The sequence below is a fragment of the Mirounga leonina genome, unplaced genomic scaffold (assembly GCF_011800145.1).
Source record: "Mirounga leonina isolate KUSES-001 unplaced genomic scaffold, KU_Mleo_1.0 Mir_176, whole genome shotgun sequence".
In the NCBI taxonomy this organism is placed as follows: domain Eukaryota; kingdom Metazoa; phylum Chordata; class Mammalia; order Carnivora; family Phocidae; genus Mirounga; species Mirounga leonina.
The window spans coordinates 5,518,544-5,544,887 of NW_023270454.1; the positions used below are offsets into that span (position 1 = coordinate 5,518,544).

Below are 26,344 nucleotides of genomic sequence, written 5' to 3' on the forward strand. Positions count from 1 at the left end.
TTAAGCAATACGACTTTTTCACTCACTTCTCTCTAAACATGAATCTGGCCAGAAGGAGTGCTCTCCGGATGTGCTGCCCGGCTTCCTGTTTGTGATACTGGGCCTGCAGGCCCGCATGTCTTTGTATCCCTTGTTGCGTTCATTTGCTGGGGCCGCCAGAACAAAGGCACACACAGGGCAGCTTAAAACAATAGAAATAGATTGCCTCACAGTTCGGGAGGCCAGTTTTCTGAAATCCAGGTAGCAGCAGGGTTCATTCCCTCTGAGGGCTGTGAGGAAGAATTTGGTCCCACCTCTCTCCTACTTTGAGGGGTTGGTGAATATTCCTTGGCTTATAGATGACCATGTTCTCCTCGTGCCTCTTCACAGTGTGTTCTCCCTGTGTCTAAACTTCCCCTTTTTATAAGGACTTCAGATACATTGAATCGGGCGCCTGGGTGGCTCAGCTGTTAGGCATCTGCCTTCAGCTCAGGTCATGATCCCCAGGTCCTGGGATCAAGCCCCGGTCCTGCTTCTCCCTCTGCTTCTGCCCCTCCCGCCACCCATGCGCACTCTCTCTCAAATAAATAAATCTTTAAGAAATTTACTTATAAGACATTTTCACATCTATATCTCATGTCCTCAAAAAAGCCTTTTAGATAGATGAGTAATGAGAAAATGTGGATATTAATATTTACTTAATACAGGAAAAAAATGTGATAGAGCCTATATCAGATGATAGAGCAGGAGAACTATCGTCCATATCCAGCCTGCTAATTTTTTGCTTTTTCCTTTATAATAACTGCACACTTTAATGAGTAACCTTTAGGGATTGCCATTGGCCTTAGTCCTTTGGGAAAGTTATTTCACTGAATGCCATTCTGCTCTACTGATGATATTTGGTCTGTGCACTTGTGTGTGTCTGGTGGTTGTTGAGAAGGTACTTTGATTAGGCATTGCACAATTCCAGAAAAACCACAAAATAGCACATACTTTTAGAATTGTCCACTATGGCAAAAGGGCTGCCCCAGGAAATGAATGAGTATTTACTTAGATGTTCCTGATTTATCAGAACAGAACACATTTTTCACCCTTTCAGGCTCTCCTCCCTCGCGGGTCAAATACACAGATAGGAACGTGTTCTTTTTTTTTTTTTTTTTTTAAGATTTTATTTATTTATTTGAGAGAGAATGAGATAGAGAGAGAGAGCATGAGAGGGGGGAGGGTTAGAGGGAGAAGCAGACTCCCTGCTGAGCAAGGAGCCCGATGCGGGACTCGATCCTGGGACTCCAGGATCATGACCTGAGCCGAAGGCAGTCGCTTAACCAACTGAGCCACCCAGGCGCCCAGGAACGTGTTCTAATTAATACTCACATGTGCTCCCCTTTTAGGCTTTTTTTACAGAAAAGTACTTGCAGGAGCATCCCGAAGACCAGGAGAAGATTGAGCTGCTAAAACGACTGATAGCGTTGCAGGTATGTGTCATGGGAGGGGTGTGGCCAGACAGCCTTCCGCAGCACTCCATGGGGTGCCACAGAGCACAACCCCAAGATATTCTGTAGGGCTTAAATCTACAAGCCCGCTTTTAGGGGGTTTTGTTTTGTTTTGTTTTTTACTCTTTGGAATCACAGCCTACCTCTTTGTTTGGCAGAGTGACCCTAGGAATAGCATTCTGTTAGACTCTACAGTGCAGAGAGGGACCCTCCTAGAGAAGAGATTAAAATCCCCAAATTGGTTTGCTGAGCTGTGTTTCCAGCTGAGCCATGTTGGCCTCAGTCTCTCTCTCTCTCTCTCTCATTACTTCAGTGAACAGTGGTAGAAAATGCAGCCATCCGATTCAGCCTGATGTTTAAAACTAGCAGTGGCTTAGCCACAGACATGCCCCTGGGCTCAGGTGGGTTTGTCTGGGCTGTCAGCCCTTCCCCAGTTGAGGGCCTGCTTGTCTCCTTGTGTGTCTCCCTGTGTCCTTGACCCAAGGGCGGCCAGTGCCCAAGCCCCACATGGAGAAGTAGCATTCTCATGTGGTCCATGCTGTGTCTGCCAGCTTACCTGTCCGTCTCCACTCCCATCCTCGCCCAGCCTCCAGATCTGAAGTATCCCTCTTCCTAAACCGTATTCCCTTCCTCTCATGCCCTTTTGTTCAGATGCCCCTGCTGACAGAGGGGATCCGCATCCACGGGGAGAAGCTGACAGAGCAGCTAAAGCCACTGCATGACCGGTTGTCTTCTTGTTTCCGGGAACTCAAGGAGAAAGTGGAAAAGCTCTACGGTGTCATAACGCTGGTAGGCTTTATCTAAGGAGCTTGTTGATTTTTTCGGTCTCTTTGACCGTTTTTGATCTCGCGGAGTTTTTCAGCTGCCAGATGAGTCAAAATGGTGCAGCATGGAAATACCAGGGGCAGGGAGGAGAGCACATGGTGAGCTTTTGGTGACCTTCTAACAGTGACGTGCTACAGAGGGGTTCTCAGACTTGAGTGACTGTCCGAACCACCTGAAAAACACAGACCGCTGGACCACAGCTCCAGAGTTTCTGATAAGAAGTCTACAGTGGCCCGAGGGTTTGCCTTCCTCACGTGCTCCCACGTGGGGCTGAGGCCGCTGGTCTGGGCCCACAGTGTGCACCCTACTCTCCTAGCAGTTGGGACGTTCCTGCTCCCAGACGCTGATCATTCCTGTCCCGTCTAGCCCAATTCTTAGTGATTTTCCTAGTGTTTATTTTTCATTTTGATGAAAGGTTTCCACTGTTGACGCCTTTGAAGGGGATAAAGAATGGTGAAGTGCATTTCGCAATGCATACAGCTGATTTCATCATTTTTTCCAACAGTTCTAACACAGTTCTCCCAGTGACAGTTTTCTTCTTCCCAAGAAGTTGGGTGGGTTGGTACATGCGCTCAATAACCTTTTGTCTCTGGGGCGCCTGGCTGGCTCAGTTGGTAGAGCATGCAGCTCTTGATCTTGGGGTCATGAGTTCGAGCGCCACGTTGGGCATAAAGGTTACTTAATAAAAGAATAAACAATAAATAACCTTTTCTCTCCAACAGTCGATTAAGTGTTTGGATGCAGCTTCATTTTTCCTTTTTTTTTTTAAGATTGATTTATTTATTTGAGAGAGAGAGCCTGTGCGTGCACGAGCAGGGGGAGGGGCAGAGGGAGAGAGCAAGAGGCAGAATCCCCGCTGAGTGCAGAGCCTGACACAGGGCTCGGTCTCATGACCTGAGCCACAACCAGGAGTCGGATGTTTAACTGACTGAGCCACCCAGGCGCCCCATGTCTCCTCTTTTTAATATGATAACTGTCTCACTCTTGAACTCCTGATTTTCAAGTTCTCTTTCCTTAGGTCAAAGCTCTGAAATTCCTTTCGAGCCCTCCTGCCTCCCATTCCCACACCTCCGTCTTTACTACCCTTTTCTCCAGAGTATCTTTGTGATCATTGCTTTTAATCAAGTGTTCAGTCATGTCTAACCTCCCAACCTACTGCCAGTTTAGAGCTTTTTCCTAGGAACATTTGTCTTTTACACAAGTTCCTAGATGGGAAGGACTGTGACTTTCACCTAGTGAATAGTTTTTATTAGCTCCAGGCCAGTGGTTGCATGTGAATTTGATACGGTGGCCTGTTGAGGCAATCAGTCCTACTGGAGACATTTCTAATGAAAGCAGATCAGTATTAATGTTCCTTTACTTCTTTTTTTTTTTTTCAAGATTTTATTTATTTATTCATGACAGACAGAGAGAGAGAGAGAGAGGCAGAGGGAGAAGCAGGCTCCCCGCAGAGCAGGGAGCCCGATGCGGGACTCGATCCCGGGAGCCTGGGATCATGACCTGAGCTGAAGGCAGATGCTTAACCATCTGAGCCACCCAGGCGCCCAATGTTCCTTTACTTCTTAAGATTCACCATTTACTTCCTAAGCATCAGGTCTACAGTTTGGATCTAAAACTTTCTATTAGGCCAGTATTCTATTTTTCTAGTGGCTGAAAGAAGCTAAACTGGAGAAGCAGACCGAGGGTTTTGCTCTTCTACTGGGGGGTAATGAACAGTTTGCTTTTTCTCTCTTATGTGGCTGGCAGCAAATTATGGGGAATTTTTCTCTCATCTTAACAAGGTAGGTTTGACCTAGTTGTGTTTATACGTAAGAATAGGAGTAGCTGCGATATTTAACAAGTGAGGCAGCAGTGGTGCCAGCCAATACAAATGGTGGCCCCCAACGGATGGGGGTGTGCCAGGCCATATGGGCTGAGTTCCAGGCCAGCTCACCGTGAGATGCCATGTGTTCTTCAGCCACCCACCTTGACTGAGAGGAAGCAAAGCCGCACAGGGTCTATTGTACTACCCTACATCATGTCATCTACGCTGCGGAGATTGTCCATCACCTCAGTGACTTCCTCGGTGATTTCCACCTCTTCTAACTCATCCGATAATGCTCCTTCCAGACCAGGATCTGATGGGTAAGGGTTCAATTTTTAATTGGCGGTGGGGTGGGGGGTGCAATTTGCCTAACCTTTGCCTTTTGTCGCCAAAGGGAGCCTTGGTCAGTGTAGATGCATCACTGTTATAAGGGAGATAATTCAGAGTATATGGCTGTTAGCCTCTGGATCATTCTCATTGTCTTCCTCGTGAGATGATAATCACCCATCATCCTGTCACATCCTATCACCCACCCTATCACATTCTGATTTGTTTTTTTCATATTAATTTATAGTCTGATTTTTTTCATCTGAATCAATTTTCAGAAGTAATTCTAAAATTTATATTTATTTTGTAAACAGGTAATATAATTACATGATACAAAATTCCAAGGTACAAAAGGGATCTCTCATGAAAAACCACCCATCTGTCCTTGACTCCTACCTTACCAGTACCCCTCTGCGGAGGCAAGTGATAGCCTTTAGGTTCTTGGTGCCTTTCCAACAGCTCTTCATACACAGCAAGCAACACCTAAATATATATTTTTCCTCACGCTTTCTTTTTATATGAATGGAAACGTAATATTTCTTTACCTTGCTCTTTTTACTTACTGTGTCTTGACAATCATTCCATTTCAGAATGTAGAGAGCCTCGTCTTTTCTTTGAGGTGCAGACATCTTGGGATATGTCTGCACCCTGACACATTCCACTGGTGCCTATTGGTGGATGTTCAGTTGTTTTCAGTCTTTGGCTGTGATAGCACTGTGGCCGTGCATAAGCTTAAAAACAATTTATTCTGTAAATATGCAAATATATCCACATGAGAAAAATTCCAGAAGTGACATTGTTTTGTTGAACATTTATGGTTGTAATTTTCAAAATTATTCCTAAACTGACTTCCACAGACATTATACCAATTTAGAGTCCTACCAGCAACATACAAGGGTGCCTCATCACCCCCACACCCCAAATTGTGTATTATTGGCCCTTTTAATTTTCGCCAATCTGATAGGTGGAGAATATTTTCATGGTATAGGGTTTCATTTTGGTTTGGTTTTATTTCTCTTGTTTTGTGTGACTCTGAGCTGCTTTTCATTTTTTAGTAGCCGTTTGTATTTTATGTTCTGCAAACTATGGTCAAGTATTTTGGGTACAGGTTTCTTTTTGTTGTTTTTTTTTTAAATTTTATTATGTTAGTCACATACATCATTAGTTTTTGATGTAGTGTTCCACAATTCATTGTTTGTGTATAGCACGCAGTGCTCTATGCAGTACGTGCCCTCCTTAATACCCATCACCGGGCTAACCCATCCCCCCACCCCCCTCCCCTCTAAAACCCTCAGTTTGTTTCTCAGAGTCCATAGTCTCTCATGGTTCGTCTCCCCCTGGGTACATGTTTCTCTTGTGTTTTCTCTGTCTGTAATATTCGTTGAAATGCATCCTCCAGTTTCTCCTTTCTTTTGACTTTGCTTCTCATTTTTTATTTAGTTGTGCTTTTTTTATGCAAATAAATTGATGCTGGATTTCAGGGCTTCTGGATTTTATATAATTAAAGGCCTTCCCCACTCTAAGGCTGCAAAAAATTAATTTTAGAGTTTCAGTATTCACTCAATCTGTGAATCTTTGAAATTTATGAGTATAAAGTGTGAGGTATGAAGTCAACTTTTTTTTTTTGGCCATGCAACTAGTCAGTTTTCCCTGTAACCTTTAGTGAGCAAACCATCTTTTCTCTGCTGATTTGAAATGTCAACCTTATTACAGAATCAAATTTTTATATGTTCCTTCGTCTATTTGCAGACTCCCCCCCCGCCATTTCTTTCATCTCCCTGTGTGTTCATATACTAGTACTATGTAGTTTTAACTACTGTAGATTTGAAAGGCTTTTATTTTTTTAGTTATCCTTTTCAGAATTTATCTGGCAACTTTTACTCATTGCTCACTTTTGGATTCACTTGTCTGGAATCCTATGGCTATTTTTATTGGGATCATATGAAACTTCTGGACTAACTTTGGGAGGACTGATGGCTTTTTGATGTCAAACCTTTCTTGCCAAAAACATGGACTGCCTTCCCATATGTTCACATTTAAGATATTTTTAAAAAATGAATTTGTAGTTGTATTCTTTCTGTTTAAAATACTGTTTAAAACAGTATTTTACTAATTATATATTTAATATATGTACACGTAGAAATTTTTCAAAGTACTAGAAACTTAAAAGAAAAATGCTTATCACATCATCACTCAGAAGTAACCACTGTTAAGGTTTAGTTATGTAACAAAAAAAGCATATATACATTTTATACAATTGGAAATGCATCGCACGTACCATTTTGTGACCTGCTGCTTAATTTAATATACATGATGAGTATTTTTTTTTCTTTTGAGAGAGCATGTGTGAGCGGGGAGGGCGTGGTGGGGAGGGACAGAGGGAGAGAGAAATCCTCAAGCAGACTCCCTGCTGAACGTAGAGCCCCATGCAGGTGTCTGTCTCACGCCCCTGAGATCATGACCTGAGCCAAAATCAAGAGCTGGAGGCTTAACAGACTGAGCCACCCACATACCCTTTTTATCATTTCTGTTGGCTATTTACCATTGCATCCTATGAACGCACCATAATTAATCCTTCTCTTACTATCAAATATTTAAGCTCTGTCATTATTTCTAAACAGGTAATCAGCAAAGTTCATTATAAATTTCATATGAAAACATGTAGCTTCTGTCAATATAAAATGCAGTTTTATTATGAAGAATTGTACCGAACATATGTGTACAGACAGCTTTCCAGTTATTTAGGATGCAGTCTCATATCCCTTCTTGGCCTTTTGGCTAAGATCAAGTGTAGGATGCATTTCTAGAAGTATACATTCCCTAGTCAGAGGATGAAATTCATTACAGTTCTGATGTCAAACAAATACCGATATGCAGTGCCATATGCAATGTGAGTACTGGGTATTTGCACTATTTCTAGTCCTTAGTGCAATAAATATTAGATAGTCCTTGATTCGTTTATTTTTCTCTTCTATGGTTTTTTTAATGCCATTAAGAGATACTACCTACTCTGTGAAAGCATGAAAGTTCTGTTCAGTGGGACTCTTTTCTTAAATAAATGGTCTCACTCAAAAAAAGAAAAGATCTGAAACAGCTGTTGAACATCAGAGATACACCGTGAGTGCTGACACTCAGGACAATAAACAGAGAACAGGTGAGTGGGGCCGGCCCTCTTCATGCCTCGACCCAAGCAAGGTGGGTTATTGACCTTGCCCAAATTTCCCCAATGAGAAGTCACTGATACTATTTTCTAATATTATTTAGGATGTTTCTTTAAAGCAGCTCCAACTGATTATCAGCTAATGACCCTGAGTCTCCCATTCCCAGTGTCATACCCCAATATTTAGTAATGCTTTCATGATGATTATCAGGGGAACATCTGTAAAGGGCCAGTTCTCTACTGGAAGAGAGTGGAATGTATCCATCCTGTCTGGCACATGGTAGGCCAAGGCACAGAAGGAGAATTACTTCTTGAAAGACAGCTCATAGAGTTAAGGCAAGTCAGGAGGCCACCTAAGTCCATGCCTAGAGCACCAGCGAAGCCCGGGACCCAGAACAAAGTTGCTTAGAAAAAAACTAATCTCTGATATCTCAGGAAAATCATTGAAGCAATCATTATAAGAAAAAATAACACAGACCCCGGGGGACCACACTGCAGTTACTTCATGGTTTAGTTTGGTTCCTAATTAGGCCCTAGTGAAACTCGCATCTTGGACTGTCGACCTAGTGACCCACAGCCTTCATTCTCAGTCTCTGAGGTAAAGTTATAATTGATTCCATATAATCTGGGCTGGTGGTTTTCTTTCTCCCTGACCAATTACTGTTTGAGGTGATCTCGTTTGTTTGTCTGATTTGGTTTAGTTGGTTTTAAGAATAATTAGAGTCTCGGGGCACCTGGCTGGCTCAGGCGGAGGAACGTGCAACTCTCGATCTCAGGGCTGTAAGTTCGAGCCCCATGTTGGGTGTAGAGATTACTTAAAAAATAAAATCTTAAAAAAAATTAAGAATAATTAGTCTTTTTTGGAATTTGGTTCTATATTTCTTTAACCAGTACAGAGTTAAGATAAATAATAATGAGTGGCTTCGCCTTAAGTATATTAATCATTGAAAAATACCAAAGGGGCACCTGGGTGGCTCAGTGAGTTAAGTGTCCAACTCTTCTTGATTTCGGCTCAGGTCCTGATCCCCGGGTCATGAGATCGAGCCCTGTGTTGGGCTCTGTGCTGACCATGGAGCCTGCTTAAGATTCTCTCTCACCCTTGGGCAACTGGGTGGCTCAGTCGGTTAAGCATCTGCCTTCGGCTTAGGTCATGATCTCAGGGTGCTGGGATCTAGTCCCACATCGGGCTCCCTGCTCAGTGAGGAGTCTGCTCCCTCTCCCTCTACCCCTCCCCCCACTTGCTCTCTCTGTCTCTGTCTCTCTCAAATAAGTAAATAAAATCTTTAAAAAAGAAGATTCTCTCACTCCCTCTTCCTTTCCCCTCCCCACCCTTCATGAGCTCTCTCTCTCTCTCAAAAAAAAGAAAGAAAAATACCAAAAAATTAAAAGCCCATACAGTCTTTTAAAAAATAATAGAAAAGGAGGGAATAATTTGAAATAAAAAAAAAAAGAAACCACCATCGACAGGCATTTCCCAGTGTGACTGCATGGGCTCAGCGTCACTCAGACTTTCCTGGAACTTTCTCCCTTTACCTTCACAGAGCAAGGTAAACACACTTTGCAGAAACGGAAACCATGCAATATTAAAAGCTTAAAATGATTTAAGCATTTTAACCAAACACAGCGAGTGAATCCTGTTTGGATCTTGATTCAAACAAGCCACTTCCAAAAAATTTATGAGACAATCAGGAAATGTAAGCATTGGATGTTCAATGAAATGAAGGAATTATTCCTTTTGTAGGACGGATGATGGGAGTGTAATTATGTTCTGAAGTGAGTCCTTGCCTCACTGAGGTATACACTGAGCTATTTATGGATGAGATGGTATGACGTCTAAGAATCGCTTCCAACTGATCCAGTGAGGGGCAAGGAATGTGACTTAGGTGTACATAAGAAAGCAGAATGGCCGTGGGTTATCATTATTGACACTGAGTGATAGACACATGGGAGTTTTTCACGATCTTTGCCCCCTCCAGATATCTTGTCTTAATATTTGAGTATTTGATAACTTGTGACACTAACTTTTTAAAATTCTTTGGATTTCCATTTTCATAAAATACCTATTTATGTCCTTTGACTATTTTAAAAAACTGAACTACTCATATTTTTCCTTTTGGTTTGTAAAAATGTCTTATATATTAAAGATATTTGCCATCTAAAATAGGGTCAGCAGATAGTTTTAGCTTACTAATGATGCTTTCTGCCAAATAGAAGCTTCAATTTTTCTTACTTTTTATTTTTTTAAAGATTTTATTTATTTATTAGAGAGCACAAGCAGGGGGGAGGGGTAGAGGGAGAGGCAGACTCCCCGCTGAGCAGGGAGCCAGCCCAATGTGGGACTCCATCCCAGGACCCTGAGATCATGACCTAGGCAGAAGGCAGACGCTTAACTGGCTGAGCCACCCAGGCATCCAGAAGCTTCCATTGTGTTTTTTTAAATACTAAGAGCTCATCTCTGTTTTTATGTTGTCTTATTTCATACCACAGCTTTTGTCTGTGTGTGTGTGTGTGTGTGTGTGTTTTATGGACTTTATTTTTTAGAGCAGTTTTAAATTCACAGCAAGATGAAGAATGTAAAGCAGAGCGGTACATTCATTACCACTGATGAACTTCTGTTAGCACATCACAGTCATCCAGACTCCATAGTTGACGATAGAGTTCCCTCTTGGTGTTGTACATTCTGCGGGTTTCGACAGATATATAGTGACAAGTATTCACCACTGTAGTATCATACAGAATAATTTCACTGCCCTAAAAGTCTTCTGTCGTCTGCCTATTCATTCCTCTAAGTTTTCTATTTTTATGGAGCAAAAATCTTATCAATTTTTAATCAAACCAAGGCTTATTGAATACCCATCCAGAAGCTCTAAGCAATACCCATCATAAAGGTATAAGATCTTTTTTAACCCTCCTTGTTTTTTTTGTGTGTGATTTTATTTATTTTTATTTATTTCTTTATTTTTTTAAGATTTTATTTATTTATTTGACAGAGACAGAGACGGCGAGAGCAGGAACACAAGCAGGGGGAGTGGGAGAGGGAGAAGCGGGCTTCCCCGCTGAGCAGGGAGCCCCATGCGGGGCTCGATCCCAGGACCCTGGGATCATGACCTGAGCTGAAGGTAGACGCTTAACCGACTGAGCCACCCAGGCGCCCCAACCCTCCTTGGTTTTACATTTGGCTATAGTCACTCCCTCTCTGTCTCCCCCGCAGCAGCCCCACTCCGCCATTTGAGAGCAGGTTACGTACTTCCTTCATGCTGTAAGAGCAAACGCCTTGTCTTATATAACTGCGTACTACCTATGCCTGTCCATTCAGGAGACTTGGCATTGATGCAATACTGCAAACTCTAACCTGGATTCCAGTTCTGTCGGTTGTCCCACTGTGTATTTTATACAGAGCAATTTCTTGTACAGGACCCAGTCGGGATCACATGCTGTGTTTGGCCACACCTCTTTATTCTTCTTTACTCTGAAGTAGTTTGGCCTTTCCTTAGTTTGTCTTTCATCATATTGACATTTTTGAAGATTATGGGCCAGTTATTTTATAGAATTTCCCTTCGTTTGGGTTTGTCTTATGTGTGCTTGTGCTTAGGAGTCAAGTTATAGACTTTTGTGTCATGTTGTGTCCCTTTAGGTATCATATCCAGGAGTGCATTATGTCCATTTGTCCCCCGTTGGTGATGTTAACTGACCGTGTATGTGGTTAAAGTTTTGTCCATTTTCTTTTCTGTTGAGTTACTATTTTTTCCTTTGTAGTTAATAAGTAATCTATGGGGAAATCTTGTGAGACTATCCTGTTTCTCATCAAACTCTTCTTCTCTCTATCTAGCACCTAATCATGATCCTTTTTTTTTTTTAAGTATATTTTAGGGTGGTGGTTCTTTAAAGACATTTTTTAAAAAGATTTTATTTATTTTGACAGAGAGAGAGAGCGAGAGAGGGAACACAAGCAGGGGGAGTGGAAGAGGGAGAAGTAGGCTTCCCCCTGAGCAGAGAGCCCGACATGGGTCTCGATCCCAGGACCCTGGGATCATGACCTGAGCCGAAGGCAGACGCTTAACCGACTGAGCCACCCAGGCATCCCCTAATCATGATTCTTGAATAAAATAGTTTTCACTATGGTGCTTGAAAATCTGTCATAGTAATAAAAGCATTTCAGGAGCATGCATATATGCTAGACCCTTGTTCTAAGCATTTGTGATAGCCTTATGAGGTAGGTACTATTATTGTCCCCATTTGATAGATAAAGAAACTGAGGTATGAAAAGATTTTCTGCCCAAGATCACCCAAGAGGTAAGTAGAGGTAGGATTTGAACACAGGTTGTCTGTCTCTGGGACATGTGCTGTTCTCCACTGTCTAAAGCTGCTTATTCATCTTTTCCTGTATGAATTCTATCTTTGCCTGTAAATTTAATAAGACTTTCTCTTCCTGGGATAAGATGAATGTTCAAAGATATTTTCCTTTCATCCTTTGATGGTCTCATTTCATGGATACCTTGAGATGTCTAATTGGCAGTTGGAAATTCAGATTTAGAACCTGAGAGGGAAGTCACAGGCCAGGATGAGGTTGAGGAGTCCTAATCCCTGGTCTTGTGGGAGTACATTTTGACTGCCAAGTGGTCAGTGTTTTGTGATTCCATCCTTGCCCTTGGCTGATAGGTCAATCCTGGAGCCACTTATGGAGCGCAGGGCTTCGTCAGGTGCCAGAGTTGAAGATCTGCCCCTCAAAGAGGACAGTGAGAACCGGATCAGCAAGTTCAAGAGAAAAGATTGGAGCCTCAGCAAGTCCCAGGTCATTGCAGAGAAAGCGCCAGAACCTGATCTGATGGTAAACAACAACAACAACAGGGGGTCAGGGTGGGGGAGGGGGGACAAGCTGAGGAGCACCAGAGACTTGCTAGTGCTTTCCCCACAGCCTCACGGCAGAGCTGGGAGTCACACCCGGCAGCCTGTGACAGTGTCTGATCTTAGACTGCTTAAAAAACAAAACAAAACAAAAGCACAAAGGGAGAATCTGAGTGTCTAAATCAGCAGTGGTGCAAGATCTTGTACCCACAATGTAAACATGTGGGCTGATGCTTGGAGTTGTGGTTCTCACCGCCATGTTCCATGAGTCAGTCCAAACATTGTCATTTCTCTTCTTTTAACTTAAAAAAAAAAAAAGTGCTTTTTCTTCTTCCATGAGCCACAGCAAGTTGTTGAGGGTGGCAAGACCAGCCTTCCCTGAGAATCAGGGTGGCTCCTTTCCAGCCCAAATAACACGGTCTAACCGTGCTCAGAATCAGGCTCGTGGCCGGCCAGGAGAGAATGTCGGCTCCAGTGAATCCCCGTCAGTGTCTTGGCCGTGCTCGCCGCATGACCGTGCGGGAAGCTCAAGAGCAGCTTCTGGAATCTGCCCTCTGACACGCTGGTGCTCAGCAGGCGAGGTTGTTTGGAGTGTTGATGAGCTCAGCCTTTCTCACCGCAAGAATGTTTTGCTGTGCCCCGCCCCCCACTAGAGCCCAGCCCGAAAAGCGCAAAGACCAAAGAGTCTCCAGTTGTCGGACAATCGGCTGACGCCATTTCATGGTTCTTCACCTCCTCAGTCGACGCCCTTGAGCCCGCCTCCACTCACTCCTAAAGCCACCAGGACCCTAAGTAAGTTATATATATATATATGTAATATATATACACACACACACACACACACACACACAGAGATGTAGAGAGATACAGGTATATCCCTTCTCTTTGCTTCAGTAGGGAAAGGAGTATGTGTATGGATCTGGACCATATTTGGCCAGAACAGCCACACAGTATTTGAGATTATTATAAAGTTGGCTCACTCCATGGTAGAGGGTATAGCAAAATTAGAGTTCGACAAGGAGTCTTTGGGTCACTAGGATTCATTAACCTTCTCTGTAGAGTGACCCAGAGGGTCTCACGACTCCTTTTCCATTTGTGAAGGTATAAATGAGGTGGAGCCAGACGGGGACCAGACAGGAAGCAAGTAACTTACAAACTACTGAGTAGGTAGCCCTGTCCTTGTATAGGAAAGGGTCCGAAAAAAGGATAAGAAATACACCCATTCCATATACTGCTTACAGTCAGGCCTGGGGAATCAGCAATACACAAGTCCTGAGAAGAATTCCGAGATACCCTTGGTACAGAGAGTGGAGGGGTAAATCATCGTGCCACATGGGACATGGGAGTCAACCAAGAGTTAGAGAGAATTAAGGTGTCCTGGAGGAAATGGAGATTGCAGCCTTTAAATGATCAAACTAAGACAGCTCAGTTAAATTTAACCAGTATTTATTGACCGCTTACTTTGTGACAGACATTTTTTTCTAAGCACTTGGGATAGATCAGAGAATAGAGTCATATCTAAGTTCTAGAAAATGTCTTCTTCTCCAGCTTAATAGTAAAAACCCTAAGCAAAAAAAAAGGCGGGGGGGGATGGATTTTTACTTCAGAACTTCTTGTGAAAGCTTCTGGTGAGCAAACAGTGCTGCATTTGTCATGAGGGCCAAGAGGACGTTTCCATTCTGTCCATGGAAACTATAGAATATCATCTTAGCAATTTGATTGGCCGGGTTGGTTTAGGTGTTAAAATGGCAGGCAGAGGTTCTGTAAGATTCCTTGATGAATTCTTCTCTCTGCCTTCATCTACTTTGTCTCATTTCTAGGCTCCCCATCTTTGCAGACAGATGGGCTGATGACTACTACTGTCCCGCCTCCCCCTCCCCCCAAAAGCAAGCCCTACGAGAGCAGCCAGAGGAACTCCGCGGAGGTAGGGAACAACGGCTGGGGTCAGAGCGCCCCACTCGCAGGAGCGCAAAGCTGGTTTTCCAAGCTTTTTGCTAGGCGGGTTTCCTGTAGATTTGTCGCTCTGATCGCTTCTTGACTCATGCCTGCAACCATAAAAAGATAGGGGAGTTTCTAATGGGAAGTAACGCAATACAGGCAGACCTTTTCATCAGATCGAAGGTAGAGCCTTTCTCTGTACCTCACCCTGGGTACAGGTGAGTGAAATCAGTGGGTTCTGGTTCACATGTGAAGAGTTTACTCCTTCTGAGTGAGTGACAGTCATTCTGGAATGGCCTCTGATGGGTTTCCTGCATTCGTTCAATGGCATATCTATAGATATGCCAAGAGCCCAAGTGTTGAGGATATAACATTTTGGTGTATATCTGATTAACCCAAGGAGAACAAGGGAAGTTAAATGAGGGTTGTTTCCCTTTTCTCCTTGCCAAGGCTGCGTAGATGGATCAGTTAGAAGCGAAAGCACTGTGTCAGAAATGTGGAGGAGAAAGCGAATCAGGAGGAAAGATAAGACTCATTTGACTTCCGTTGTGTCTGCTCCCTCAGATTGCCCCTCCACTTCCGGTCCGCAGAGAAGCCAAAGCCCCACCCCCACCACCTCCCAAAGCTCGGAAATCTGGCTTCCTTTCTTCTGAGCCCGGATTCCAGTAAGGATCTTGCCACCCTGTCTCCGGAACTCTGAACACCTTGAACAGCTGAGAGGAGGCCCTGTCCTCATTCCCCAGGGCCTCTGGCTGACCCCCCACCCCCTTCCTGATCTGGGGTCAGCTGTACCAGCTCAAAACTGGTTGTTCTTTGAAAGGCTTCTCTGAAAGAGGCCGAAGGCCACATCTCCTCCCGCCCGCCCACATGAATTCCAGAATTGGTCGGGTCCTCTGTTTCTCAAAGGAGAGCTATCTCCTCACCGTGATTAAATTCCGCCTCCAGCGCAGAGGCCACCGCAGCCTACAGAAGCCTGGCTACGTTCTTCTATGGCGGTCTTGGAGCAAGCCCAGGAACCTCCACTTTGGAAGGATTTCTTGCTTTGCTTGTGAAAAGCTATGCTTGAGACTTGGTTTTCTCACGTGGACACATCGTGTCCTGAATAACATTGGAAGAGACGTGCATCAGGGACTTTGGTAGCCAAAATAAGCCTATCTTCCTGAAGTCTGCTTGTGTCTCCTTTAAGGAAAAGAACATCTTTGTAATGAAGATGGGCTACTTTCATGTGTGACTAGTCATCATTGTTGAAAAAACATGGACTCGACTGTGAGGTCTGAGCTCCCGTCTGCCCCCACGCCAGCTACTACGTGAGGTATGGGAACCCTCCTGGGAGGCCCTCGCACTCCTGACTCACTGGCTGTCACCACACCGAGTCACTCCTTCCTGCTACAGACTCCCTTGAAGCTCTTTCTTTTGCACAGTTTCTTGCCCTGTTACCTCCTCTGAGTGCAAATCACTGGACAGAAGGGACTTCGAAGCCCGGGTTCAGCCGCTTCTCTTCCAGATCCCGTTTGGATGGCTCAGCGGCCCCTCTCTGCCCCCTGATTTTACCCTGGAGAATACAGTGCAATATCTCCCTTTGATTATTTATTCCTCATGATTGTGGAATTAATTTGATTACATGTTTATGGTACTAAGTCAGTAGTCTTTTGGAAGAAGAAATGGGGTGATTTAGATGATCAAATATTACATACACCTACACAAACCCCACAAGGTTGGAGACATTTTGAGCTAGAAGGACCTTAAAGTTCATACAAACAACCCCCTCGTTTTGTAGACAAAACGGAAAATCTGACTACAGATTCTTACTAACAACCCAGCTTGCTAATTGAGGCTCTATCCCCAGATAACACTTAGATCAAGAAGACAACCCTGACATACTCCATGATGAATACCTACCCCTAGTTGGAACAACAGTGGAAATGTCCTGGATATTTCTATACCACTTTGACATTTATGGCAAAGTAGAAAGCTTTATGTGGATCCCCTAGGTCAGCACGTGGGGAAGCTCACCAGAGTCCCTTTGGTAACTGGGCCCAGTCCCCTTCCCCACCTACCCAGCCCCAAGGTAGAGAGAGAGAGGAAAGAGATTTCGCCTCTGAGAATGCGGATTTGCTTGCCTGCTTCTTTGCGTACCCGTTTCAATACCACCCTTCTTAGAAGAGACCTTCTAATGGTTCAGAGAGTCAGGGAAAGACGTGGCCAGCAATCCTCAAGCAGTTAGTGTGCATATTTAAAAGTGGTGAGGAAAAGGTGGTTCTTCGCCTCCACTCAGGGGAACCTTCAAAGGGGTAGACTAGAGAAAAGCTGGGCTTTGGAAGTAAACCATCTGGTCTCCGACCATCCCAGCTGTGTCATCTGTTAACTTTGCAAACCCCCTAAATTCTTTGCAATCATCTGAGCCTTCATTTCTTCACCTTCTGAAACAGGGAACAGTACCTGCCACACAGATGAGATTCAAACAAGATCGGCTTTTTAGAGTAGTAGGAACGAAATGATCCGTCCTTTCCTCTGCTCGGCCTGAGTAAGATCTGGAATTCTCTAAGAGCATTATTGATATTTTTTCCCCCTGAGGTAATTTGGAAAGTGAGTGCAAGTTAGCTGTGCGCATACAATCCCTTTAAAAAAAAATGGCATCTTTTAGAATCTCTTACATAATTATTTATGACTAAAGAAGAAGTGTTAATAAGAACCAAAAAGGATTTTAGTGGAAAGAACTCAACGAAGAGAAGGAACGGAAAGGTTATATGGGGCTTCTGTGGAGCCCAGAGCAGATTCTGAGAAGTTGCCTCGCAGACTGGCTAGCGGGGATCTGTAGGTCTCACTCACCCGATTTTTCAGGCTGCCTTTCAGATAGAAAGATGTAAGCTGGTCACAAAAAATACCAAACCTCAAGCATGACCCTTCAGAGCAGTGCAAGTGAGTTCTGCAGTGTGGTCTTTGATCAGGGGCTGGGGAAGTCTGATACGCTGGTGCCCAAGTACCTTCCCTTTTTTAATAGAACATTTATCCATCTGATTCCCCTTCTATCTTAATGAAAATACTAAGTCTCTCCTGCCTGAATAGAAAGGATTCTAGGTAATGGTGTGGATACCAGATTACAGGGAACATGGGGGAAGGCATTGGGTCAGAAAGAGTCATGTTTGACAAAAGATCATAAATCACGTCTGTCCTGAAGTCAAAGAGGAAGACTGCAAGGAAATGCCTTATGATTACATTGCATATAGGAGAGATGAGGGGCCAGGAATAAAAGAGGAAAGAACTGGTCTTTATTTCCCTTGATAAGAACTCTGGAGTATTGAAGGACATTGAAAGTAGCCCCCAAACTGTCACAACCTTTGTGGATGTCACAACCTTATGGGATTTTTTTTAACCCCTTATTTTCTTTCTCTCTGTTCTGGTGACTTGTCTTCCTTGGAGATTTTTTTTTTTTCAAGAATCGTTTTATTCAACATTTATTAAGCTCTTATTGAATGCCAGACACCAAACGAGACTCTCAGGATGTGGCAATTCAGTGTATCCAATGGGAACAGCCTGGTATGCAGAGACTGTGTTGTGCTGTGGGGTTGGCAAGGGAGTAGGACTAGGAGAAAGTGAGACCCTCAGTACGGCTGCTGGGCCATGGGCCTCCCCTCTTCCACCTCCCATGTGGATTGCAGAATTGTAGTCCTTCTCGCCCGTCAGGGAGACCCTGCAGATCCCTAAGACAAGAGATATAGCGGGATTTGAGATAACAATCTACCTTTGTTAACTTTTTCCAAGCTGTGGGAGTGCTTCCCCTCTACTGGCCCCCAGATCATGGGGTGCCTTTTTCCTTTAAAATTGAGGCATGTCTTAACATACATATAGGCAAGTGCACAAATCTTAGGGGTACAGATGGATGAAACTTGACCTAGGCGTGTACCGCATCGCCACCTCTCAGATCCAGACCGAGACTACTTCCAGAACCCAGAAGTTCCCCTCATGTCCCTGCTGTCCTTCTGCAAAAGGCATTTAGAAGGCCATTCATAGCTGTACCTTCCTTCCTTTCACTGCTCGGGTATAATGAAAAAAGGGGAAAAACCCCACCATCAACACAGAACAGGACAGTAAAGACCATGTACCGTTTGGCAAGTCGATTTATAGTCAGTCCCTGGGCCTCATTTTCCTCATGTAAAACATGTATATCCGAAGCTGTGTGATTTTTAGAATCCTTTCGGCCCTCGCTTTCTTTGATTCTAAGTGAATGAGAAAGAGAGAATCCGAAGGCAACGAAGTTTCCGTACAACAGCTTTTAGGCCCACACGCCATTGACCAAGTGGGATTTTAAAATTAGTTGGAAAAGGTAAGTTCCTCTTTGGGTGGGTTGAGCATGGAACCACCAGTTATAACCTACAAAAAGAAAAAGTTTTCCTTTAAGTTGATGATTTCAGTCTGACCAATGCTGGTCTCCCACATATGCTGCCTAAACTCATCTATTAGTCAGATTTTGTAAGTTATTCATCCAGACTTTGTCAAAGGCTCGGTTGCCAGGATTTTGTAAACTAGTTGGGTTTCAAACATGGACTGTTAGGAAGATGTGCATTGAAGTAGAAAAATTTTGTTCAGATTTGCTGTTATTTATTTTTTAAATTAAAAAATGGAAATGTATTTTGAAGCTTATCGTGTTTAGTCTATTTTTACCCTTACGTTAAAGAAACGAAATCATTCCTGAACTTTTCTTTATCGACACCTCCTTTGTGACACATCACACCCAGTCCCTCTGGCCTCCTGTCATTATTACAGGTCCTGTTAGTAGGACTTGTGCTGTGGGGTCATGGAAGCAAGAAGAACCGCCAACCATTTGGTTCTTCCCTCCCCTCAACCCCTCTCCATGCATCCCTTTGGCATCGGAGCTGATGGCTTCTGACAACAATTCATTTAATGCGATGGGCTGTTTCTTCATTCACTGCAAAGGGAAATCAAAGGAGTAGCTAGTAACTTAACTTGGGAAGGATAGGAACCAGTTCTCAAACTAGGTTGAACCTTAGTATCACCGGGGAAGAGGTCACACCCCAGACCAATTAAATCAATTTCCAAGAGCGGGGAGCATGACCCAGACACCATATTCCTTTTACATCTCCCCAGTGTTATTCCAACGTTTGGCCAAGGCTGAAAATCACCACTACCTTAGAGGAAATAACACCCTGAGAAAATCGGTGTTCAAAATGGATATTCATTTCTTAAACTCCCTGCTGGTGGTGTGTCGCACTGGGGAGAGGGGACGGCCACACTTCAATTAGAATAGCCACACTGTTTTAAGTCCTGGGCTTATGCCTAAGATTTTTTTTTTTTTTTTTCGTTTAAGAAAATGTCCCAGTGCTTTTAAACATCTGCCATCTATTGCTTTTCAGGGCAATAATATGCCCCCACTGTGTACATAAGAGTCCCTGGCATGTTAAACATGCAAATGGTTTGGGCCCCCAAGACTGAATCAGTAAGCCTGGGGAATCATTTTGGATCTACAGTCCCCAGTGAAAAATACTACTTTAGAGCACATTCACTGTCAAAATGTAATAAGTGCTGTTATTTCACACAGTGATTCTTGGCTTTTTCCCAGTCACCTCCAGGATACTGCAACTTCTAAACCCGTTGCTAAAATAGTCTATCTTCAAGCCACTCTTTTTGACGCTAGATCATTGAAAGATATTTGAGAACTTATTAAAGGGAGCTTTTGGTATGTTTCCCCACCCTCTCTTTTAAAAGGCTACTGGCCCTTTTTTGAAGTTGCGTTGAGGATGTAGAGAGTTCTTCAAATCCAGGAAGATGTGTAAAATGTTATAAAGGGGTCATTTGCACTCTCCTCCTTTGGCATTTGGCCATTTGAGAATCAAATACCCAACATGTTCATGTGAGTCGCAAACCCCTGGATGCCATCTTGAGCCTCTCACATCCGCATCAGGTCGCTGCATGAGCGTCTTTGTAGCCCATTCAGGGAAGCCCACAGACTCCAACAGAATGTAAAAAATAAGTGACTGAGGGGTGCCTGGGTGGCTCAGTCAGTTAAGCATCTGCCTTTGGCTGGGGTCATGATCCCAGGGTTCTGGGATCGAGCCCCGCGTCGGGCTCCCTGCTCAGCGGGGAGTCTGCTTCTCCCTCTCCCTCTGCTCCTAAACCCTGCTCGTTTTTTCTCCCTCTCTCTCAAATAAATAAATAAAATCTTTAAAAAATAAGTGTTACCCTATTCTTTTAAATGTGTTAACTAACATAAAGTTTGTAAATGGTATTTTTTTTTATTTTTTATTTTATTTTTTAAATATGTTATTTATTTATTTCACGGAGAGAACTCAAGCAGGGGGGAGCGACAGAGGGAGATGAAGAAGCAGATTCCCTGCTGAGCAGGGACCCCGATGGGAGGCTCGATCCCAGGACCCTGGGATCATGACCTGAGCCCAAAGCAGACGCTTAACCGACTGAGCCACTCAGGTGCCCCAATGGTATTGTTTTTAATAACCAAAAAATAGTTACTGAGCGATTGGCACATGGAAGCCCCTGCCTTGTATGTATTGATTAGTGAAAATATGCAGTTTTGCCTTTTGTTCCACAAAGTAGGTTGTGAACTACATCTCTGCTTAATTTTATTAAAGGAGGAGTAAGGGGGCGCCTGGGTGGCTCAGTCGTTGAGCAGCTGCCTTCGGCTCAGGTCATGGTCCCAGGGTCTTGGGATCGAGCCCCGCACCGGGCTCTCTGCTCAGCGGGAAGCCTGCTTCTCCCTCTCCCACTCCTCCCCCTGCTTGTGTTTCCTCTCTCACTGTGTCTCCCTCTGTCAAATAAATAAACAAAATCTTTAAAAAAAAAAAAAAAAGGAGGAGTAAGGAAGTTCTTCGATTGAGTTTTAGAGATTCTTCAAATGGAGATATTTGGGGAATCTAGCGTTGTGCTGATCTGTATTTAAAAAGGAGGGTTTTTGGACTATTTCTGACCCTAGTTCAAATTCCTTAACACAGACCCTTTTTTGAGATGGAGGGGCAGGGAGAGGAGGAGGAAGGTACTGTCTGTCTGAGTGAAACAGGGCAAGGGCCCCGATTGTTGCCATGTGAACACAGGCTCAGTTTGTCGCTGTGACATCAGGCAACTTATCTGAAATCTGAGTTTTTCAAATGGTCTCATAATCACTTGGAAGTTAGGAGGATAATTGAGAACTGATGTCATAGTGTCTGGGACCCCATAGCGAAATGGCCCCCAGTAAATGAAGGCGATACATGAGCCCCAGGATCCTGTTTCAGCTCCAATAAACAAAATATAACCAACTAACAAAATACATACTGGCTTTCCAGTCTAATAGCATCAGCTGTTCTTCCTAGTGCATGGTAGGAGCCCTGCCCATGTACCCCGACGGAACTGAGTGGGTCCCTTAAGCCCTCGTCTCCTCCTTCTAAAGGGAAGACAAGAATCGCTAATTTCCAAGGTCACTGCGAGGGTTAAGGAAAATGTTTATGCATCTGTCCCTGCACAAACCTGATGCTGGTCTTTGTGGAGAGTGAATGGTGGCAACCCTGCTTGACCAGGGTGCACGGGAATACCTGAATTCTGTCTTCAACAGACTCTATGCTCCAAAGCCTTTCTCAAGAGAGGTCACCAAGATCTGGCAGATGAACACTATTATTTTCAGGCCCGGGTCCCAGGCCTCCACCTGCACGGCTGGCTGTGGTGAGCAGAGGGGGCCCCATGCAGCAGCAGGAACGTTGGACTTGGGGCCCAGCACAGCCTCCTCTCTCCCGAGGCCTCTCAGGTTCCAGTTAACTTCCAAAGGGATCCGAAGGCAGTCTGGGAAGGGAAGTGCTTTCAAGTGGGAGAAATGGCCGTGGCCTCACTTTTGTGGAGTATAGTCAAAAATCAAGCTACAACCCCACAGAAAACTGTTGCTGTATCAGATCTGGGGGCCCGGCCCAATAGGTGACTGTTCTTGGGGCAGGGGTGGCGGAGGAGAGCCAGATTTCTTTAGTCAACAATAATGTCAGCTTTATGTTCTCTCCTGTCTCCTAGCCCCACACTCGGAGTTCTCCCCTTTGTGGGCTCATGGTGCCCCGCCCCCACCAGAGTTCTGCCTTAGAGGAAGACTTAACATTTATGCCACTTTATTCACAACACAGCACTTCACCATGAAATATGTGAATTTAGCGTAAGCATATCTGAAATTCACACAATTTACAGATGTTAAATGAGTCACAAGTTTCAACATCAGAATTATACTTGTCAATCCTTCTGGTTCAGTGGGTTTAAATCCTCTTCTGCCCAGTTTCCTCTTCAATCAGACTTTCCTAAAATATACATGAGCAAAAAATATATCATGGTTGATTTTACTAGCTGAATTTCACTATGCTTTTGATATCTTAATTTCCAAAATATCGATATAGAAAGAACAGATCCATTTATTTTTGTGCACTAGAAAGTCTTGGAGAGCCTGGTGATGGGTATTAAAGAGGGCATGTACTGCATGGAGCACAAGGTGTTATACGCAAACAATGAATCATGGAACACTACATCGAAAACTAATCATGTAATGTATGGTGATTAACATAACATAATTAAAAACACAAACAAAAAAGTCTTGGGGAGATATAACAGATCGTGTGTTTCTAAGTTGTTTAATAAACATAAGATCTACATTAATAGTTTAAGGATAGGATGTGAAGGAGGTGAAAGAAAGGTTTGATCTGTTTTTTTAAGTATTTTATTTATTTTAGAGAGAGAGAGAGAGCACGCGTGTGAGTGGGGTGGAGGGGGGGCAGCAGAGGGAGAGGGACAAGCAGACTCCATGCTGAGTGTGGAGCCCAATGTGGGGTTCGATCCCACGACCCTGAGATCATGACCTGAGCTGAAACCGAAAGGTGGACACACTCAACCGACTGAGCCACCCAGCTGCCCCTGATCTCAGTTTGTTATTTATTAACCTAGCTTTTGCCTCAATACCTTCTTTCTAAGGTCACGTTTGGGAAATGTCACTGCTTGCTATTATTTTTATTATGTGGTAAGTAGGAGTAGACACAGAAAGCCAATAAAGATGTCTGTCTGCTTGTTTTTTTGAACTGTGGGTGTGGAAGTTGAGGTCAATGGACAAAATGAAAGCCCTAGCTTGTGTTTGTATATGATTTATTCAGGCTTTCCCTGCTCCTGGGCACAGGTGCTAAGTCAGTGCCCCTAACTGCTGCAAACAAGGGGACCATGGGAGCTCATAGGGCACCAACAGTGAGCTCAAGATTCAACCTCTCTATTCAGCGCTCTGTGTACTTTCTTTCTTGTTATCAAAAACCTGCATCAAGTTAGCAGATTCCCATTTTGGGCGGGAATTTGGAGATTGTTAGAATCCAGTCAGAAAACTGGAAATCAAATATGTGGCTCTGAATTACAAATTTACTAGTTTGGAATTTTTTATTCCAAAGGGGGAAAAAAAATAAACTAGAGCACCATTTTTGATTTCTACATTTTTCCAGGGAAAAACCATGTCATACCAAGAACACTGGTGAAGAATTAAGGAATGCCGTGGAGAGGTGTGGATTAGCCTAGATTAGAAGAGTCGGGGGCGGGGGGACAGTGGTCGATGAATATAAGTGAAGAACTGACATGTAACAGTGGGAAGAAATGTAATAGTCATCCCAAAGGATAGAACCAAGGGTACCCCCAAAGGTTAGGGGGTAAAGGTTACAGAGAGATTTCAATTTAAGGGGAAAAAGTTCTAACCATTAGTATTGTCTACCCACTGAGAGAGGGTGTCACAAAAATAGTGAGGCCCTACCCCGGGAGGAATTCAAGCAGTCAGGACGGTAAGCCCCACAGAGGCCGAGAGGTGGTTGCCCTAAGTGGCACCAAGGACCTTTCCATCTCTAAAGCTCCATGTTGTTACCGCTGTAACTCACCAGAGCTCCTTTCAGGTCCCTGAGGGCAGATCGGGGCTGGTGGATGGTGCATTCCAAGCGCTGAGGTTCTGCAGGTTGATCAAGCTCTTTGGCTATCTGAGGAAAAAGAACGTGATTCTTGCTGTTGGAGATCAATGGAATGGAACGGTATTTTCCACTTTCACCAAGAACTGTGTGTGGAGAGTGAGGTCAAGGGAATTGTGGGACGAGGATTTAAGAACATAGATCCACCCTGAGGCATTTATACAGAGGGGTGGGATGTTCTGGGGGTAGTGTTAGTAAGGAGAGAATATTTTCTCTCTAGAGATGATGAGAATGAAGTACTTTGAACCTCATGAGGGGATAGTATATGAAAAGTCCAGGAGCTTCTAGTTATGAATAGGGGTGATTTTTATTTTCTAGTTTTTACTAAATATGTCATAGTTAAATAAGTTAAATAAGTTACTTCACATATAATCTATGGAGAGGAGACTTCAGATTCCCGGGCATCTTTATTTCATACTAAATTATCTTTGTTATTTCTCCAAAAAGAAAGCTAAATAATTTTAAGTTTTTCTAGTTTCTTTTTCTCGGCGCTATATTAAGTGTCCCAGGCCCGAATTGCTCATCCTTTAGGTTCTGTTAGTTTTCCATTAATTTAAGAAACCAATAACAACTATTTTTATTAATCCACTATCATTTTGGGGGGTAGCCAGCTAATATCTAAGGCCTCTCTCATGTGATCCTTACATGACCCCAAGAAGTCTCATTTTATAGATAAAAAACCATGTACCCTATGTTAGTGCTGGTACTAGTACTGAAATCAATGTATATGAAATAAAATCCAGGATATTTTCCAGTATATATTTTGTGTCCTTGAGCTTGCTAACCCTATCCCCACTAGCAGCCTCCAAGTTCTTTGCCTAAATACCCATTTCAGTAAAAAGAAATGATAGGGCATGCACTCTTGAGAAGAATACTTATTTATAAGTTATGAGAATGTACGCTGACCTAGTATCATAGATACTTTTAAAAGACGAAATAAGAAAAAAATAATAATAAGCAGAAGTTCTAAGATTTTCTTTCCGAATCCCAAGGAATCATCTTGCTCTGGAGACCTTGGGTCCATCCCATCGTTTCGAATTCCTTTGGCAATTCTAGATATTCAGAGTGCGACATGCTACTTCGCACCTGTTGCTGCATTCTCTAGGAATTGTTCCTGTCTGAATAGAAAGCAGGGATGGGACTTGCCTTTGCACATGTCTCATCTCCCCCAGAATACCAGGGGTACCTGGAGCCCAGCGTGGCACAGTTGGGGCAAACACAGAATGTTAACGTGGACTGAATCACATAAGCCATGTCTTATTTTGATGATGAAAGAGCCTTACCTCTTGGAAAGAATCAATCAAATTTTCAGCATTCCTCTTCCCCCCAGGACGTAGTCCATAGGACCAGTGTTGGCCTTGGCAGCCCACCACACATAAGGTCAGCAGGAGAAGTCCAGCTACAAGTTTTGGAATCGGCTCCATTCTAAGGAACATCAATGCAACAGTGAGGATAGACCCAGACTGGGTTGAGCGAGAAGTCAAGACCTTTCTGGTGAGAAGCCTAACGTTTCTATGCTAAGCCTGCAGAAGGCGGAAGTGGCGGTTGCCTGCTTTCACACGCACACACGCTGAAACACACATCCCCATGTGTTTGCCTTGGGTTTCTTAGCCACTGGGGAGAAAGGCAGTACTTGGAACTTCCATGCTCAGTACGTTTTCGTACTAAGCTAGTCTATTTTTATTTTTAGTATTTATTTGGTTACACAAACTCCCTGATTCCTACCCTTATCAAGTTCGCCTTTTTTGCCTTAACATTCCCCCACCCCTCCCACACACACACAACTCCCCCATAGATTCGTTTTCAACTGTATCAGTTCCTGAGATAAAGAGAATTGGGCCATCTGCTTGGAAAGGTAGCTCCTGCTAGGAATCTCTGGCTAATATAAAGTTGTATGACATCAAATGCATACACTGTGGCACTAATTACATTTTGCTGAGTGTCTTCCACACGTAAGTGCTGGCCGGGCCATCTGTGAGCGTGAGAGAGAACTCAACACCTCTCAAAGCGCCAA

At 43.7% G+C, this 26,344-nt stretch overlaps 2 protein-coding genes and 1 pseudogene across 2 annotated transcripts in view; 2 read left to right on the forward strand and 1 right to left on the reverse strand.

Moving 5' to 3' along the window:
* DOCK5 (dedicator of cytokinesis 5) overlaps positions 1-19,073 on the forward strand; it is a 181,877-nt gene extending 162,804 nt beyond the window's left edge. The window contains exons 46-52 of the mRNA XM_035022587.1: positions 1,371-1,454; positions 2,124-2,261; positions 4,255-4,421; positions 12,248-12,416; positions 13,087-13,225; positions 14,254-14,357; positions 14,936-19,073. Coding sequence (XP_034878478.1) covers positions 1,371-1,454; positions 2,124-2,261; positions 4,255-4,421; positions 12,248-12,416; positions 13,087-13,225; positions 14,254-14,357; positions 14,936-15,040 — 906 coding nt within the window. The 3' untranslated portion in view covers positions 15,041-19,073. The remainder of the gene's footprint in view (positions 1-1,370; positions 1,455-2,123; positions 2,262-4,254; positions 4,422-12,247; positions 12,417-13,086; positions 13,226-14,253; positions 14,358-14,935) is intronic.
* LOC118022592 lies at positions 7,187-7,365 on the forward strand (annotated as a pseudogene).
* Positions 19,074-20,876: 1,803 nt separating the features above from the next.
* Positions 20,877-25,766, reverse strand: GNRH1 (gonadotropin releasing hormone 1). Its single transcript, XM_035023161.1, has 3 exons — positions 25,614-25,766; positions 24,247-24,342; positions 20,877-22,650 (listed from the first exon to the last, which is right to left on the reverse strand). The coding sequence occupies exons 1-3, from the start codon at positions 25,764-25,766 to the stop codon at positions 22,609-22,611; spliced, it is 291 nt and encodes a 96-aa protein (XP_034879052.1). The 3' UTR covers positions 20,877-22,608.
* Positions 25,767-26,344: the final 578 nt, after the last annotated feature.

Bases quoted from the DNA above. Each gene is read 5' to 3' on its own strand.
- GNRH1 (XM_035023161.1), bottom strand. From the start codon at position 25,766: ATGTTCCTTAGAATGGAGCCGATTCCAAAACTTGTAGCTGGACTTCTC. The intron at 24,343-25,613 runs GTAAGGCTCTTT...CTTTTTCCTCAG, and splicing joins TGATTGATTCTTTCCAAGAG to ATAGCCAAAGAGCTTGATCA. The intron at 22,651-24,246 runs GTGAGTTACAGC...TGTATATTTTAG, and splicing joins GGGACCTGAAAGGAGCTCTG to GAAAGTCTGATTGAAGAGGA.